The sequence below is a fragment of the Agelaius tricolor genome, unplaced genomic scaffold (assembly GCF_023055355.1).
Source record: "Agelaius tricolor isolate 1412-34295 unplaced genomic scaffold, bAgeTri1.0.p SCAF_9, whole genome shotgun sequence".
Classification (NCBI taxonomy): domain Eukaryota; kingdom Metazoa; phylum Chordata; class Aves; order Passeriformes; family Icteridae; genus Agelaius; species Agelaius tricolor.
Window position 1 is genome coordinate 27,556,011 of NW_027269269.1, and position 15,001 is coordinate 27,571,011.

General features: G+C 46.3%; 1 protein-coding gene across 1 annotated transcript; it reads left to right on the forward strand.

Moving 5' to 3' along the window:
• On the forward strand, nt 1–11,702 carry SLC19A2 (solute carrier family 19 member 2). Its single transcript, XM_071433368.1, has 6 exons — nt 1–306; nt 435–1,040; nt 4,122–4,344; nt 7,792–7,984; nt 8,865–9,006; nt 9,247–11,702. The coding sequence occupies exons 1-6, from the start codon at nt 121–123 to the stop codon at nt 9,370–9,372; spliced, it is 1,476 nt and encodes a 491-aa protein (XP_071289469.1). The 5' UTR covers nt 1–120; the 3' UTR covers nt 9,373–11,702.
• The last annotated feature ends 3,299 nt before the right edge of the window (nt 11,703–15,001 follow it).

Consider the following 15,001-nt stretch of genomic DNA (forward strand, 5'->3'; position numbering starts at 1 on the left):
GCCGCGGGCCGTAGCCGGAACCTCGTTTCGGGAGGTGACCGGGACGCGCCCGCCACCAGCGCCGGCGCCTCCGCCCCGGGAGCGCCTCTGGCCCCCGGAGCGCCTCCGGCCTGGCCCGGCATGGAGGACTCGCACGGGGGACAGGCGGCGCGGCGCTCCACCCGGGCTGCCAGCGGCAGCGCCTGCTGCTGGGCGCTGCCCACAGCGCTGCTCTGCGCCTACGGCTTTTTCTGCAGCGTGCGTCCGTCGGAGCCCTTCCTCACCCGGTACCTGCTGGGGCCGCACAAAAACCTCTCCGAGACCCAGGTACCGCGTCCCCGGGGGGCTTCCCCCCCCCCCCCCGCGGGGTGTATGTCTGTCTGTGTGCTGCATGTCTGTGCTTTGTTCGCAGTACGGGAGTGCTGGCGGTTACCGCTGTCTTTTCCCTCCCGCAGGTGTTCAACGAGATTTACCCGGTGTGGACTTACTCCTACCTGGCGCTGCTCCTCCCCGTGTTCCTGGCCACGGACTATCTGCGGTACAAGCCTGTGGTCCTGCTGCAGGGCCTGAGCCTCATCATCACCTGGTTCATGCTGCTGTACGCCCAGCGGCTGTGGGCCTTCCAGCTCCTTGAGTTCTTCTACGGGATGGGGACTGCCACCGACATCGCCTATTATTCCTACATCTACAGTGTCGTCGATATCAACCTGTACCAGCAGGTCACCAGCTACTGCCGAAGTGCCACCCTGGTGGGCTACACAGTGGGCTCGGTGTCTGGGCAGGTCCTTGTGTCAGTGGCGGGATGGTCCCTCTTCAGCTTGAATGTTGTCTCCTTAACTAGCATATCCATTGCCTTTGCCACGGCGTGGTTCTTGCCCATGCCACAGAAAAGCCTTTTCTTTCACCACCTCTCAAGTCAGCGGCTTAGTTGTGAAATGAAGGTCATGGACTGTAAAAATGGAGCTGCTGTCCAAGATCATCCCGACGTGCAGAGGGCACCTGGCTGGGAGGATGAGACTAAAGTTCCCTTAAATGGGCAGGGTCATTCAGCAAAGAAACAGGTGAGTTGTGCCCTGAGTTTACAAGAGTAGAAGATGCCATACTGACATGGTTGTCATACGTGAATATATGTACGTAGCAGTAGAGATGTAGTATCTCATATACATATCTCATAAGAGCAAAAAAGTATCCTTTTACGTATCCCTCTTCCTTACTTATGGCACAGGGAGCATTATTACTGGCATCTTTTTGCTGTTTGAGCATAGTAGGCTGCTCCTTAGTTTTTGTGAAACTGCTCTTCATGTCTCACCAAGGCTGCAGTTTGAATGCTCTGGGCATCAGATTGCCATCCAATGGTAAGAAGCAAGGGACATCTCTGGGACAGTAAACATTGAACATATGTCCGAACTCTGTGTGTGCTTCTGGATGCACCCAATGACTTGCAGAAAAGGGGCAGTTCTTCAGTACTCAGATTTTGGCATTGTTACTCCAACTGTTGTGTGAGTTGTGCTGCAATATGCTGTGTAATAATTGGGGTTTATCGTATGATCCTGGAAGGAAGCTGCTCTAGGAAGGAAATTGCAGTAGTTCTTGGAGGCTCTTGGAAGCAGACATTGATTAGTAATACAAGGGCAGAATGTGAGAAATTGCAGGAAGCACATCTGCATGATATCTGCTTAATACAGCTTCTGAGAATGCCAAGGCAGTGCCCTGACTTGTGGCTTTTGTGGGCTGCGTAACTTGGCAAAGTCATTTGTACAGAAACAAGTGCAAGGACTCTTGCTTGGTGGAGAGATGTGCTGGTTCCCACCACGGGTGAGCAGCCTCCAGTTTTGGAGCCCAGTGTGAGTGTGTAGTTGCCTGCTGGGCAGGTCCCTGCTGGCCTCATTGCTCCCGGAAATGCAAATATGTGAAGATTCCTGGCGGGGGGATTCGAGGCCCTGGGGAGAGGTTAGCCTTGCTCCTCAGACAGAAGGAGGCTGTACTGGTTCTGAGGACAAGCCAGAAGGTTACCTCAGCTGCTGGATTAGTCAGCAGTGGGTATTTCTTAGCAAGTAAGCCACAGTTGCTGGTTTGGGGGAGGCAGCATCCAGGGCTGCTTTCTGCTTGTCCAGCTACAGCTGGGAATTAAAGGTATTAACATTCCAGGGGCTTAATCCTACCCCATCCAGCAGGATCATGTGTGACCAAGGATATTTTTACCCGAGTTATGCTTGCATGTTGAAGGGTATTTGTTAAGACAAATTCTGTGCCATAAACATATAACTTATCCATCCCTTTTGTTTACCTCACTCCTCTCCTGTGAGAGTACATGTAGTACCAGAGTAGTGGGGAAAAGTTTAGAAAAGGAGAGAGTACACCTGCCTAACTCCCCTGAGGTCACTTACACCAGGTGCTGAAGGCTGAGAAGCCTTGGAGTGTGATGATTGTCCTTCTTGCTGAGGTAACAGCAACCATATTTCACAAACATGGATGGCTGAAGGAATAATTGTACTGAAGAGGCACTGCCAGAGCAGGGCAGGTGTGCCTTTCTGCCTTACCAGACACTCGCTTGGGGCTGAGCAGCCAAATCAGTTTTTGTGCTGTGTGTGACCATTCCCTTCTCTTGTTTTCCTGTGTCTAAACTTGTGCTTCGTGTGAAATTGTTGGTGTGGGAGTTATGCGTAAGGTCACATTGCCGCAAGCTCACTTCTTCCCAAGTTGTTCTGCTGTGTTTTGGAGGAATGGTATCCACATGCAGAGCAAGAGTTACACCATTGGCAAGGCACCGGTGGGACTGTGTGGTGTTTAATAAAGATGCTTAGAAATCAGTGACACTTGAAGGGGTGGAAGAAAGGAAGTTCAGGACAGGTTTCAGGCTGTGGTCTTTTGGAGTTTTAGTAGAAACCTTTTGAAATGAGTTCTACTTTGCTCGTGGAAAATAGTATTTCCCAGGAACACACTGCATGATTCCCCCATGGAAAGGGCATAATGCCAAGAGCTCAAAGTTGCTGCTGCTCTCTGGAAACCACTCTGAAACTAGGCATGTGACAGCACAATGTGCAATAGCTCAGTCCTGTGACAATGCTGTGTGTTTCCCTGCAGGGAATCCAAGTTCGCAGGGGCCTGAGGTGCTGTGCGGGCCTTGGGACTCTGCCCAGTCTCACATTAAGTAACTGCTCCTCCTACTCAGACCAGAAGGGTCTTGCCCTACAGAGTCTACACTATGTCTGGAACTTTTGTCTACAAAGACATGCTCTTTTCCTCTGCTGCTGTTGACATAAAGTGGTAAAGAACTGTAGTTGTATGTAAAAAGCAACTGTAATAGTCTGTATGTAAAAAGATAGTAAGAACTGTAGTATCTGTATGTAAAAAGCAATTTTGATTAATGTCATCCCCTGTTGCTAGAATTGATCTATTTTCAATTATTTTTAAGGGTCTGCCCCCTTGCATGCTCCTTCTAGAAAGATTTGGAGTGGAAAGCTTTATTTTTTTATCTCCTGCCATTTGTCAGGGCACTTGTATGTGCAGGACCTGCCATTTGCAACAGCAGTGTCTGGTGGAAGTAGCTTCTCTTTCCCTTTAGATCCCCAGGTGACATCTCTCACCTTCTTGAAGCCCAGGTGAGCTTTAACAGGGGTAGAGTGTATGGCAATGAGCTTGCTTCTTTGAGTATTGATAAACTCACAATGCCTGTTGGGGACAGATGTAGTTCCCTGTGCTACAAAATTTGGTTGAATTTTAATCAGGAGTTAAAAGTGTCAGTGATACTTTTTGCCTTTATGATGTAAATGGCTGGCTTCCAATCCTGCCTTGTCAAAGTGGATATTGTGTCCTGTTCTCTGGTGTTTCTTCTGTGGTACCCTTCAGTTGCTCACATAACACGTGGCAGTCCCTGCTGTCTGTCAGGGAGAGCCAGAGATGGGGAGGTGCTTGGGACTGAACCCTTCCCCTGCATTTAAGGGTATGGCCCTATTTGGCACAGAGATTGTGGGATGAGAAAGCTTTTTAAGCATTACTGTGTGGGGGTTTGTATCCTAGAGTGGCATTGTCACTCACCAGTGATCAGAGCACCCGAAAGGGGCAATTTTGTGGAGTAGTGTGAAGTGTTCATAAACAAAGACTTAACATTTCTCTCCCCTTCTTTCTCCCAATCTATGCAGAAGCAGAAAGTAGACATCGCAAAGGTGCTCAAAGACCTCTGGCAGGACTTCCTGCAGTGCTACTCCTCCAGGACCATGCTCTGCTGGTCTGTGTGGTGGGCACTGTCCACCTGTGGCTACTTTCAGGTCATCAACTACACTCAGGGCCTGTGGGAGATGGTGCTGCCTTCTCACAGCACAGACATCTACAATGGTGCTGTAGAGGCAGCCTCAACACTCCTAGGTAAGCTTCCTGCTTAGCTCCTGCTCTGCTGTGAGAAATGTCTTGTTTCCCTCAAGGTCACTAGAGCATGATTTGGAAGTGCTATGCATTCCCCCAAGCATGCAAGGAGAGGTAAGCCCTGGCATTTGGGGTGAGTCTTCCCTGACATGCACGGGTAGGGTGCTCAGTGTGAGTTAGTCATGGAAGAAGCCCTGATTCTTGTAATGCAGTACATAGGTGTTTAGAGGAACTTCCCAAGGCAATCATCATTCTGAAATACTTGGCACAAGGCTGCAGGCATGTGGCTGACTGTCTGCTCTTGACTGTCACCATGACAGTGAGAGTCTATGTTTGTTTTAGCCACCCAGAGTCAGACATGGGGTCCTCTGCATTTGGTTTTTCTCCAGGAGCCTATGAAGGTTTCCTGTACGCACCCAGCATGCAATGAGCCATGGTTAGTCATTTCAGCACTGTTAGGAGCAGAAGCTATTAAGATAAAAGAAGTTGGTTGACTTGAAAGGGACAGGTAGGTCAGTGAACACAAGCATTTGTTTATGAAGTTGTTTAATACTGTTTCATTACCAGAACTAGGACAATACTGTTTAAAAAAAACTAACATACCCTTGCAGAGGTTTTCTAGATGTTGCTGCAGCGCATCCCTTTTCTTTGATGGAGTCATTGTTCCATCATCTGCTGTGGGCATCACCTACTTGGGGGCAAAAGAAACCAAGGTTAAATAATAAACACAAATTATTAGTGCTTCCTTGGGTGTGCTCAGCCCCTTCTTGAAGTTCAGTAGGAAGCTGTGGCTGGTTTATAGTTCTAAAAGCTGGTCCACAACCCATTGTTAGTTGGGTTTGAAACTGTTGGCAACTTGATGACTTTGTCTATTCAGTCCTTTGTGTACTAAATCTGCCCTTAAATACCTTGCTGTCATACACTGTTTCTCCACTCTAGCATGAGCCTATGGCTCTTCTTGTTTGGATTGGCTTCCTCTACCATCCTACCTTTGTCCCAGTAGAAGAATAATTGGTATCAAGGAAAAGAAGACCCATAATGTGGCCTAATAGCAGCACAATTTAAAAAATAAAAAAGGGGGGGAAGGGTATTCTTCAAACCTTATAATGAACATCTTTGATAACAAGGTCCATTTTAAAAACACCTGTAAACAATGGACCTAAACTCATAAGACTGAAGTTTTTAGTTTCCCATTTTGATTTTTTTTGTCAAGTATCATTTTTATAAATAGTTGAATCATTTTGGGTGATGTTTTCAGGCAAATTAGCCTGAACTGCTCAAATGACAGAATCCTTCCAGTTGATAGAGATTAATTGCTTGAAAGAAGCAAAGTTTAATGAATTTATGGTCACAACTAAAAGCTTGAAGTGTGTGACAGGACTTGAAGTCCTAGCACCCGTTAAGAATGAGCATACAGTGACCTGACTTCCTAGGCACTAGTGCAAATGCTCTAATTTCTGATTTCCAGTTTGAATTTATTAATGAGCTGTTTATTTATCTCTGATGTCATGCCAGGGTTGTATTTTAGCACAAAATCTTTGCTCTGGGCCAGACAAATCAGGTTTTTCTAGCTGTTCTTTGGTAAAGTTAAGCTCTTTGTTCTCTTCCTTAATTCTACAAGAACACAATGTGCCCATCTTTGCACCAAACCTGGGTTGAGTTTCATTCCTTTTGAAGATGGGTAATCTGAATTGCACTCAACTTAATTCAGTGAGGCATCAGACTTACAGAAGAACATGCTGTTCACTCTTCCCCCTGTATTAGAAATCTCTCCTGCTGTGTCCTAGATCTGATTTGCCATTTTCATTGCTCTTAATCATTCTGTGCTCAGTTAGGAGCAACGTTTGGCAACTTTTCATAAGGTGCTGTTGCAGTCAGTGCCCTGCAGAGGGGTTTAAGTTGGCATGGTGACTCACGTAGCTGGCGGCTCCCTGTCCTGGGAAAGAGAATTAGTATTCCTTCTAGGGAGATCAGCTGACTGTTAGGTTGCATCCCTGCGCCTTCTTTGGAGTGTGGCAATCCTTTATCGGGTTGGGTTGTGAAACCACTGATCAGCTGAATGTGTCTCATTGAAGGACAGAGACTGAATGTCTTAATTAGGTGTCAGGCTGATACAACCTTGGCACATAAGGAGAATATGATTTTGTGAATTGCCATGAGATCCTCATGTCTGTTCTCAAATTTCAGAATTGCTGAGACAGTAGGAAGAATGCACCAGGACTGAGCTTCTTTTTGCATTTCAGAGTTTTGCTACTGGAGGACCCAGACTTCCAAAGAACAAGATGTTAGTCAGACTTTAGTGGGGGAAAATAAATCCTTTCCCTTGGCATAGTGCTGTTCTTCACTAGTCTGCAAGATTGATGTATGGTCTGACAGGATTGCAGTCTTGTGCAAACTAGTGGTGCATAAGGAATCTTGGTGTGCTTGAAGGTTTTCTAAGACAGCATGCCAGCTAAGGGCTACAAAGAGCTTAGATAATGCACTGTAGCACTTTTGTGCAGTGGTCTACTGCTAAACACAATCCTGTTTTTCAGAAATGTCCTGTAAACCTCCCTTTTTCAGTATGCTGTTTGTCTGGTTTGCTGTGTACCGCCATTATGCTGTTGGTTGCTATTTGGCTTATTTGCAGAACAAGGCCTACTTGGAATTGGAATTTTCTATTAATGTAATATGTATTTAGACTTCTCAGTAGTTGCAGCTATGATAGTGCATGAAACACACTTTGTCTGCTCATTGAATTGTACAAAATACCACGTACTTTCCCATCCTCTGATTTGTCTTTTATCCCCATCCCCTCTTCACAAAATCCAGCCAGAGTTACAAACCTGTCTGGGTGGTAAAGGATTGTTCTTGCACAATCAATAGTGCATGATTATAACCTGTGATTAGCCTGCATTCCAGGAGATGTGGATTTGGACTCCTCAGTCTTAATCTTACAGCCCAGTGTGGAGATGACAGTAGGTGTAGGTTTTTCTGCTTCCTGGGAGAGAGCTCTAACAGCTGTGCATTAAAGTGAGTAGTGCCTTTCTCCCTCCTATCCTCTGCTAAAGCACCAGTAAATAATTCGGTGAGTGCTTTTGAGAACCAGGGTTTGGATTTCTCAACAGAAATTACCCAATTATTGACAGCACTGCCACAGTCAAGCACAGAGGAGTGAGTGGCAGTGGTCTGAGGCCTGGGGCTGTCATGCTTCTGGCGCCAGAGAGGAGGCTTTAGAGGCAGTCAGCATTGACCTATGTATTTTTGTCCTGTTTCTGTAAGAGTAAATAGGAGTTTACAGCAGTGTTCCAGGTGAGGGAGGGGTCAGGAAGGAGAGCTGCTGAGGTGTTCCCACCTGTGTCCTCCACTTCATTCATGTTTGGCTGTTAGGGGCTATAGAGCTCCCAGTGCACCATCTCCAAATTGCTCCAACTGTAATTACTAAGATTTATGCTTTCTTTCCCCTCACAGGAGCGGTTGCAGTCGTTGTTGTGGGTCACATAAAAACATCCTGGGCAATGTGGGGTGAAGTGGCACTTGCCCTGTTCTCTCTTCTTATTGCTGCTGCTGTGTATGTCATGGACACTGTTCATAACATCTGGGTGTGCTATGCATCCTATGTCATCTTCAGAATTATCTACATGATGCTAATCACAATAGCAACGTGAGTATCTCTGTAACGTAAACTGCTCTCAGGGTTACAGCTGGTATGAAAGCGGTGCCTTTCCTGTGGAACAAGAGTCTGTTGCAAGGGTTTGTGTTGCAATTCAGGTTGGAAACTGAGGCATGGAGATATATTTGGCTGGCAGTGTGCCCAAGCTTAAAAGTCTTGTGACACTGAAGCGAATACTTCTAAATATTAGATAGTGCTGATTGCTAGGGAGATGTTTTTCATAAACGTGGCTGGAGTGAAGTGTTAACAGATGAAGAAAGGACAATGCTTTGCCTGGATTGAAGCATCAACTTCCCCCTAACCTGTAGGAAAACTACTTCAATGTTATTTGTCACTTTGGGGAGGAAAGCTTAGCTGGTTTTGAACCACAAAATCACTGCAAGACAGCTCAAGCATAAGGAGAGGGGTGATGCTGAAACTGGCAACTGCAAAGGGAGTTCTGGTTAGAAGGATGCAGAAGGTTATGGACCACACAGCAACAGACTGAAGCTTTGAGATTCAGCCAGCTGCTCTCTGCAGTCAGAGTGTGTTGCATCTTCTCCACGTGACCAGACCCTTTACATCAGACAGCTGGGCTGCTTCAGTGACACTGAAACCCACACAGCTCCCTTAGTGGTGTGTTGGGTTGTTTGTTTGCTTTTAAAAAGGGGGGTTGCACGTGTCTGTGGGTCTCTTCTAGCTATTAAGTTAGTCCATTGTGATCCTATTTAGAAAAGGACACTATCTGTGCAAGGTAATTTAGCTGTGGAAAATATGAAACCAATCAATGTAGCTCCTCAAGTTGCAAAGTTGTTCTGTCCAGAAACGTTCCTGCCATTTATGCATTCCTCTGCTTTTTCCCTTATGTTTCTGGTCATCCCTTTCTTACCAGGTTCCAGATTGCTACAAATCTCAGTGTGGAGCGGTATGCCCTGGTGTTTGGGGTCAATACTTTCATTGCCTTAGCACTTCAGACTCTGCTCACTGTGATTGTTGTGGATGCCAGTGGGCTTGGCTTGGACATCTTCACCCAGGTATGATAGATGTTCTTAACTTTATTGATGGGAGGTGGGGAAGGGAGGAAGATAAACCAAGCTGTAAAGCTTCTCAGCTACCTGTTTCTGGGTCAAGGATTTGACAGAGAAATACCTACTGAATCCTGATATTTTAGAATGGAAGGGAACTCATTTATTTTATTAGCATTCCTATGAATCTGGAAACTGCTTGGTTTAACCACTTCTTTTTCTTTTCTTTTCTTTTCCTCTTCTCTGCAGTTCATGATTTATGCCTCTTACTTTGCGGCCATCTCACTGGTGTTCTTGGTCAGTGGCATCTGCAGTATTGTGGGATCTTACAGAAGACAAGAGCAGGTGCAAAGCAGATCTCCTGAAAGCCAGTAGTGCACTAAGCAAAGACTCTTGGTGACTACATATGAAGATATAGGTCTGGTTTTAATCTCTGCCTTTTCTTCCCAAGGCAATCACCTTAATGGTATATGATCCATATTTATACTATATTAGTAGCACATTTTAGAAGGTAAATATATTAGCTCTTACGTAAGTAAGAACAAATATCTTCTTTCTAAAATGCCTCTTGTTCTTCTGTTGCATGTATGGGATGTGCAGCAAAGAACAGTAAGTTTTCTCAAAGAATGAGAACCTTGGGAGGTTTTAGTCTAACACTGTCCATCTGCAGACAGTTTTGTGATTGTCTGGTCAACTGCTGCTCTCTGTCATGAGGTGCTGCTACAGGGCAGAAATGAGGGCACACTAACAGACCTCTCTGTGGAGAGCCCCAGACCTGGGATAGGAGGTGGCCTGAGGACTGTGCTCTGGCAGTGTGGCTCTCAATAAAGCTGCCCTGTGATGCTGGATGCTCTGTTTTGAGGACTGGTACACTTACATTTCTGCATACGCACATGCTTCCTAGAGGAGCTTGTACTGTTCTTCTGTTCCTGTCTGTCATCCCTGCTGCCAGAGGTTTACCTTAGCTGATCATGGTTCTTCCCCAAAAACATGTGTCCTGGGGCAATTTGTGGCACTGGTGGATGGGCTATTAGCAGCACTACTTGTTCCACAAAGGCCTGCACCCAGGAAGGACTGTAACTGGAGGGAAACTAAGAGGGAGTTGAAATAGGCAAAATGCTAATCCATGGGACCCCTGGATAACTTTGCCTTTGTCCCTTAGGGCTGCAGGTTCCTGTGATTACAGGAGTCATTGCCTCACAACCCATGGGCTGGACTGTTTCAGGGATGGTGTATGTTAGCATACACTGAGAAGGAAGGTAACTCACAGGATTTTAAGTTATTCTTTGTGCCCTTAGAGAATTGTGGCTGTGGTGATTAAATTGATACCTTCAATTATGGTAGTTAGCAGAATGATTGCCTGAGGCTTTGGAAAATGATGATTTATGGTCTGTAATTTTTCCACTGTTATTTTAAAATGCCTTTATGCTTCTGGTGGGTCTCTGTCCACTAGTTCTACCTCTTCTTTCCACATGAGCAGAACAATGAATGTTTAGAGTGGGCAATTCTTTTTCTTGTCCAGTTTAAGCAATCTGGGACTTGCCTCATATCGGTTTTTTAAAATAATTTATTGCCTCAACACTGAGGAGGAGTTGCAGAGAATTGTACCTGGGCTTGGGCACCTGGGTACTCAGGCAGCATGAGCAGAACAGCAACAAATGCCTATGGAGTGTGCTTGTTTCTGTGCAGGTTGTGGTGAGTTCAGTGTACAGGAGAGCTGGCAAGGGAGAAGGTGCAATGCAGCCTTTCCCTCCATGCCTTCTCTCTGTGTGTTCGTTAGAGCTCCTTTCTTCTTTCAGCTGAAGAAGCAGCTTTGGTTCATCACCTGCTTTTAGTGCCAAGGAGATTTCACAGTATTGGGGTTGGGAAGGTGTTTTCCCCCTGGCTGGGACACTTCCCATCACTTTCTGTGAGCCTCAGCCTTTACTACACAAGGTGCATGATTAATGTGTTTGGCATGTGCTGCCTGGGATCCAGGGAGCCCTTCCAGGCCAGCTGCTCAGGGGAGCCCACTCTCCAAAAACTTTTTCTTTCTGCACACTGCCTCTTGAAACAGCCCCCTAAAGAGGGGCTCAGCTGCACTGGCACTTACACATGTAAACTTAACTGCCTTATCCTGAAATGGAAACTTGAAGCCACCCATGTATATATTCCTTTCTCTGTGGTTTTTTGTTTTTAAAAAAATCAAATCTGAAGCCATGAAATGCTAGCTGATGAGCTGTCCTGGGACGGGATAGTCTGTCCTTTGAGTTCCTTGGTCTGATGGCAGTTGGAACAAAGCAGGGGGAATGGGTACACAGCACTCCTATCAAGTGACCAAAAGGAGCAGCTCAATTTTAATCATACTTTTCCTACACAGGTCAAATCTTTGATGGGGAACAGCACAGTTGTTTTAAAAGCAAGTCACAAATTAACTAATGTCTTATAGCAATATCAGTGATTTTTGTACCAAAGTAATGAAACTGTGGCAACTACAATAGAAAGGCTTCTTACGCTGTGTGTCCTCAGGCCCACAAGGTATGGAAGCCACACCTGGATGTCATTCAGGTTCTGAGCTCTGCTGTTGCTTTGGTGATGTGACTATAGAGCCTGATTGGAGCTGTATGCAGAGTTAACAGTGATGCCTAGGAAAACCTGTAACCATGTGGATGTTGTTGGTTTCTAATTAAACAGCTATTTTTGTTAAATAAAAATACTCTGAGCTATCCTGTGTGAAAGATGTTTTTTTTTTCTATTTTGATTCCCTGGTGATCCATCGCACTGCTGCTGCAGGTTATTCTGAGCATCTTTGTAATAAAAAGAAAAACAATCTAAAACAAAACATACAAAAAGAAGCAATGCTTCAAGAAGCTGATAATTGATGGCTGGCTTGTGTAGGTTTGCATAACTCCATGCAAGTGTCTTGTTTTGGGGATTCTTAATGCTGAGCAGTCCGTAAGCACCACTCTAATTCCAGTGCAGACTGGTCTGCAGAAAGGAGATCATCACTCACCAATGCAGGGTAGCCCTGGTCAGGATGCTCCAGTCTAACTGGGGGTGACAGTACAGGTTTCCATGCAGGAGGACCTTTCTACTTACGTGGACCTAGTGTCAAAATTGAGGCCTTAAAGGAGAAATGCTGTAAGCTCCCCATCCTGGCACACCCTGCCTTGGATGTGGCTTGTACCTCATAGTACAGGGTGGAGGGCACAGTGTGTGGGTAAGTAGCCCAACAAGCCCTGTGCATAACACCAAAAACAAAAAGGGGTGTTCTGGGGAGGAGAGGGGGAGCGGAGGCTTTCTTACACATGCTTCCTTCAGAGCTTTATTGCTGAAGGATAGGACTGTTGGCATGTCAGGTCTGTTCTGAATTTCATTCATCTGCCTTCCCTGGGTGAATAGAGGAGTCAGCTGTGGAGGGATGAGTTTCTTGACAGAGTTGGAGATTAAAATATCTGCTTGCATATGTCAAGAATATAAGTAGTAGGTCATTCAGGTATAGCATTATGCTTAGGGTGGGTTCAAGTGTTTCTCATCTGGTGCTGGTGAAAGGCTGCTCTCTCCTGCAAGTGAAGCAAGTCCATGTGAGCTGTGGCAATCCTTGCTCCTCCCATCACATCCTGCCACATCGTGGACAGCTGAGAGAGCTGAAAGGGGCACACAGCTGCTATGAAGGAGCAGAATTTCTTTGCTGGAGATAGAGCACGCAGTGCTGTTTGGCGGAGATAAGATAAACACTACACGCGGCGGCTGTCTGCCTGGGGTGTTGGGGCTGTTTCTTTGTTCCAGTTGATGCTGGCGGCTGCTGGAGGTGAGTGTTTCAACTGAATCTCTGTCCTGCACTGGGCTTGCTATGATGCTGGTAGGATGAGATGTAGTTCCTGGGATCACTGCTACAGTGAGGGACTGGGTGCTGGGCTTGTTCTGTCCTAAAAGGCAGGAATAGTAAGAGCTGCCAGAGGCTGCTGTTCCAGGAGCAGCACCCACTGCTGTCCCCCTGGGCTAGCAGTGGTTGTGAGAGCCTGCCAAGGCAAGGCAGGGTTGCACTTAAACCCCTGATGTGGCTGTGTGCATGTGTGACACAGTCTGCTGCTCTGGCAGTGCTCTCAGGGAAAGGGAAGGGCTCTGTGTGGAAGTGGTTGTGTTTTCTTCTCTATTGGTGTGATTATAGCCAAGCACTGGGAAGGAAAGAGGGACTTTGACTATGGAAGGGGCAGGAGACTGGATGCTTTGAACCCTGCTCCCAGTAGCTTTTGACAGTGTCAACTGACAGTGTTTCCTACACTACATAAAAAAGGTGTTAAAGCACTTGCTTAATGCTGCTCTGGAGATGTTATCCAGCTTTTCTGTGTGAAACACACTCACTGTCCATGAATCTGTTCCCTGAACATAGTGTCTGATGCATTAGTGACAAGGAAAACAGCAGCCGGTATGCTGGGATCTGTCCTTGGAGCCCTGCACTGCTTTACTGCTGTTTTTGTTGCATTTTTCATAACCATGCTCTGCAGCTTCCTCACACACGGGAACATCTGAAACCCAACATTTAATGACATGTGGGTTAATGACTGCATAGATCAATTTTGATTGACCTTAAATCATTAAGTTAATATTATCAAATATCACAGCTTGGCATCCCAACAATAGGGTCTAATCCTTGTCTTAATCATGCTGATTTGTAATTAGTTGCATAAAGCATCTCTTGTGAATTAAAAGGATAGCACTGGCTTTTAAGATGAAGGATAAGTCTTACAATAAAAGCAGAGCAGAAAGCCTTGGTATTGTACCCAGTTCTCTGTATTTTAGACTGCTATGAACTTGTCAAAATGAAATGTGGAAAGTCTGAAATTCAGCATATTGCCTTCAAGGGTGGGATAACTGCATTCCCTGGGTGAGGTCACTGGCTGAAGTTTCGCCCAGTACAACAGGAACCATTGCCGAGCAGCTAACAGCATCATCTCTGGTAAGTGTAAGGGAGCCCTTCCAGCCCACTAGAACCAGTGTCAAAACCTGGTTTTCTTTTTCACTGTATGGTGTAAAATTAGCAGAAGCCCTGTCGTCATGGAGTCCTGCCTCCTCCTATTGAACATGGCCTATGATGACAAATGTCTTCAGAGAACTTGTGAACCCCACCTTGAAGGGGTTCAGCTTTTCTGTCCCATTTGACTTTGAGTGAAAGGGGGACCCTACTTGAGTTACTCTGAGAGTTATCAAAACTCTGGCTTTGTGGCTGTTTTTCTGCCTGTATTTTCTTTCATTAGCATTAACCCTTTAATACAGGGGAGGTGCTGCCCTCTGAGGTGTGTGGCCATGACAGTGTGATCGGCACCACAGTCAGTGCCGCCAGTGAGGCAAACACTCTCCCTCTCTCTCTCCCTCTTTCTCCCCAGAGGGGTCTATGCTACTGCAGCCCCAGCTGGTAGGAAGGCTGAGTAGGGTCATTCCCCAAAATTCAGTGCTGGGAAAAGAAGCATCTTGTGATGCTGAATGAACTTTATCACCCTGAACGGCTGCTGACAGCTGCTCGCCTTTGCAGTGAGCTCTGTGTGTGCTCTGTGGGGAGTCTGGTGGTCACACAGCTCTTTAGGGTCCTGCTGGTCTCAGGGGCACAGCATCCACTACCTGTGGGGTATTTCGTTCTCTCTAGAGGAGACTGCACCTGCCAACTCCCTCCAGCTCCCCCCTGGCTCCACAGGTAAATCAGGGTGGGTTTTTTTGGCCTTTTTTTTTTTCTTTTCCCCAGATGGGAATTAATTCAGGGCATTTCCTGGCTTGTTTTTGGTTTTGTTTTTTTTTTTCATTTCCAAGTTCAAGGAGCAATGTGTGGTTAACACAGAGAGGTGTGTCTCTGGAGATTCAGTGCTGTCTTCATTAGCCGTGAGACACTGGAACAGGTTGTCCAGAGAAGTTGTGGATGTCCCAACTCTGGAGGTGTTCAAGGCCAGGTTGGATGGGGCTCTCTGAGCAGCCAATCTCGTGGAAGGTGTCCTTGCCCATGGCACTGGGGTTGGAGCTTCAAGATTCCATT

Coding starts and splice junctions, on each gene's coding strand:
- SLC19A2 (XM_071433368.1), top strand. CDS start 121: ATGGAGGACTCGCACGGGGGACAGGCGGCGCGGCGCTCCACCCGGGCT. Junction 4,345..7,791: donor GGCAGCCTCAACACTCCTAG/GTAAGCTTCCTG, acceptor TTCCCCTCACAG/GAGCGGTTGCAGTCGTTGTT. Junction 7,985..8,864: donor ATGCTAATCACAATAGCAAC/GTGAGTATCTCT, acceptor CTTTCTTACCAG/GTTCCAGATTGCTACAAATC.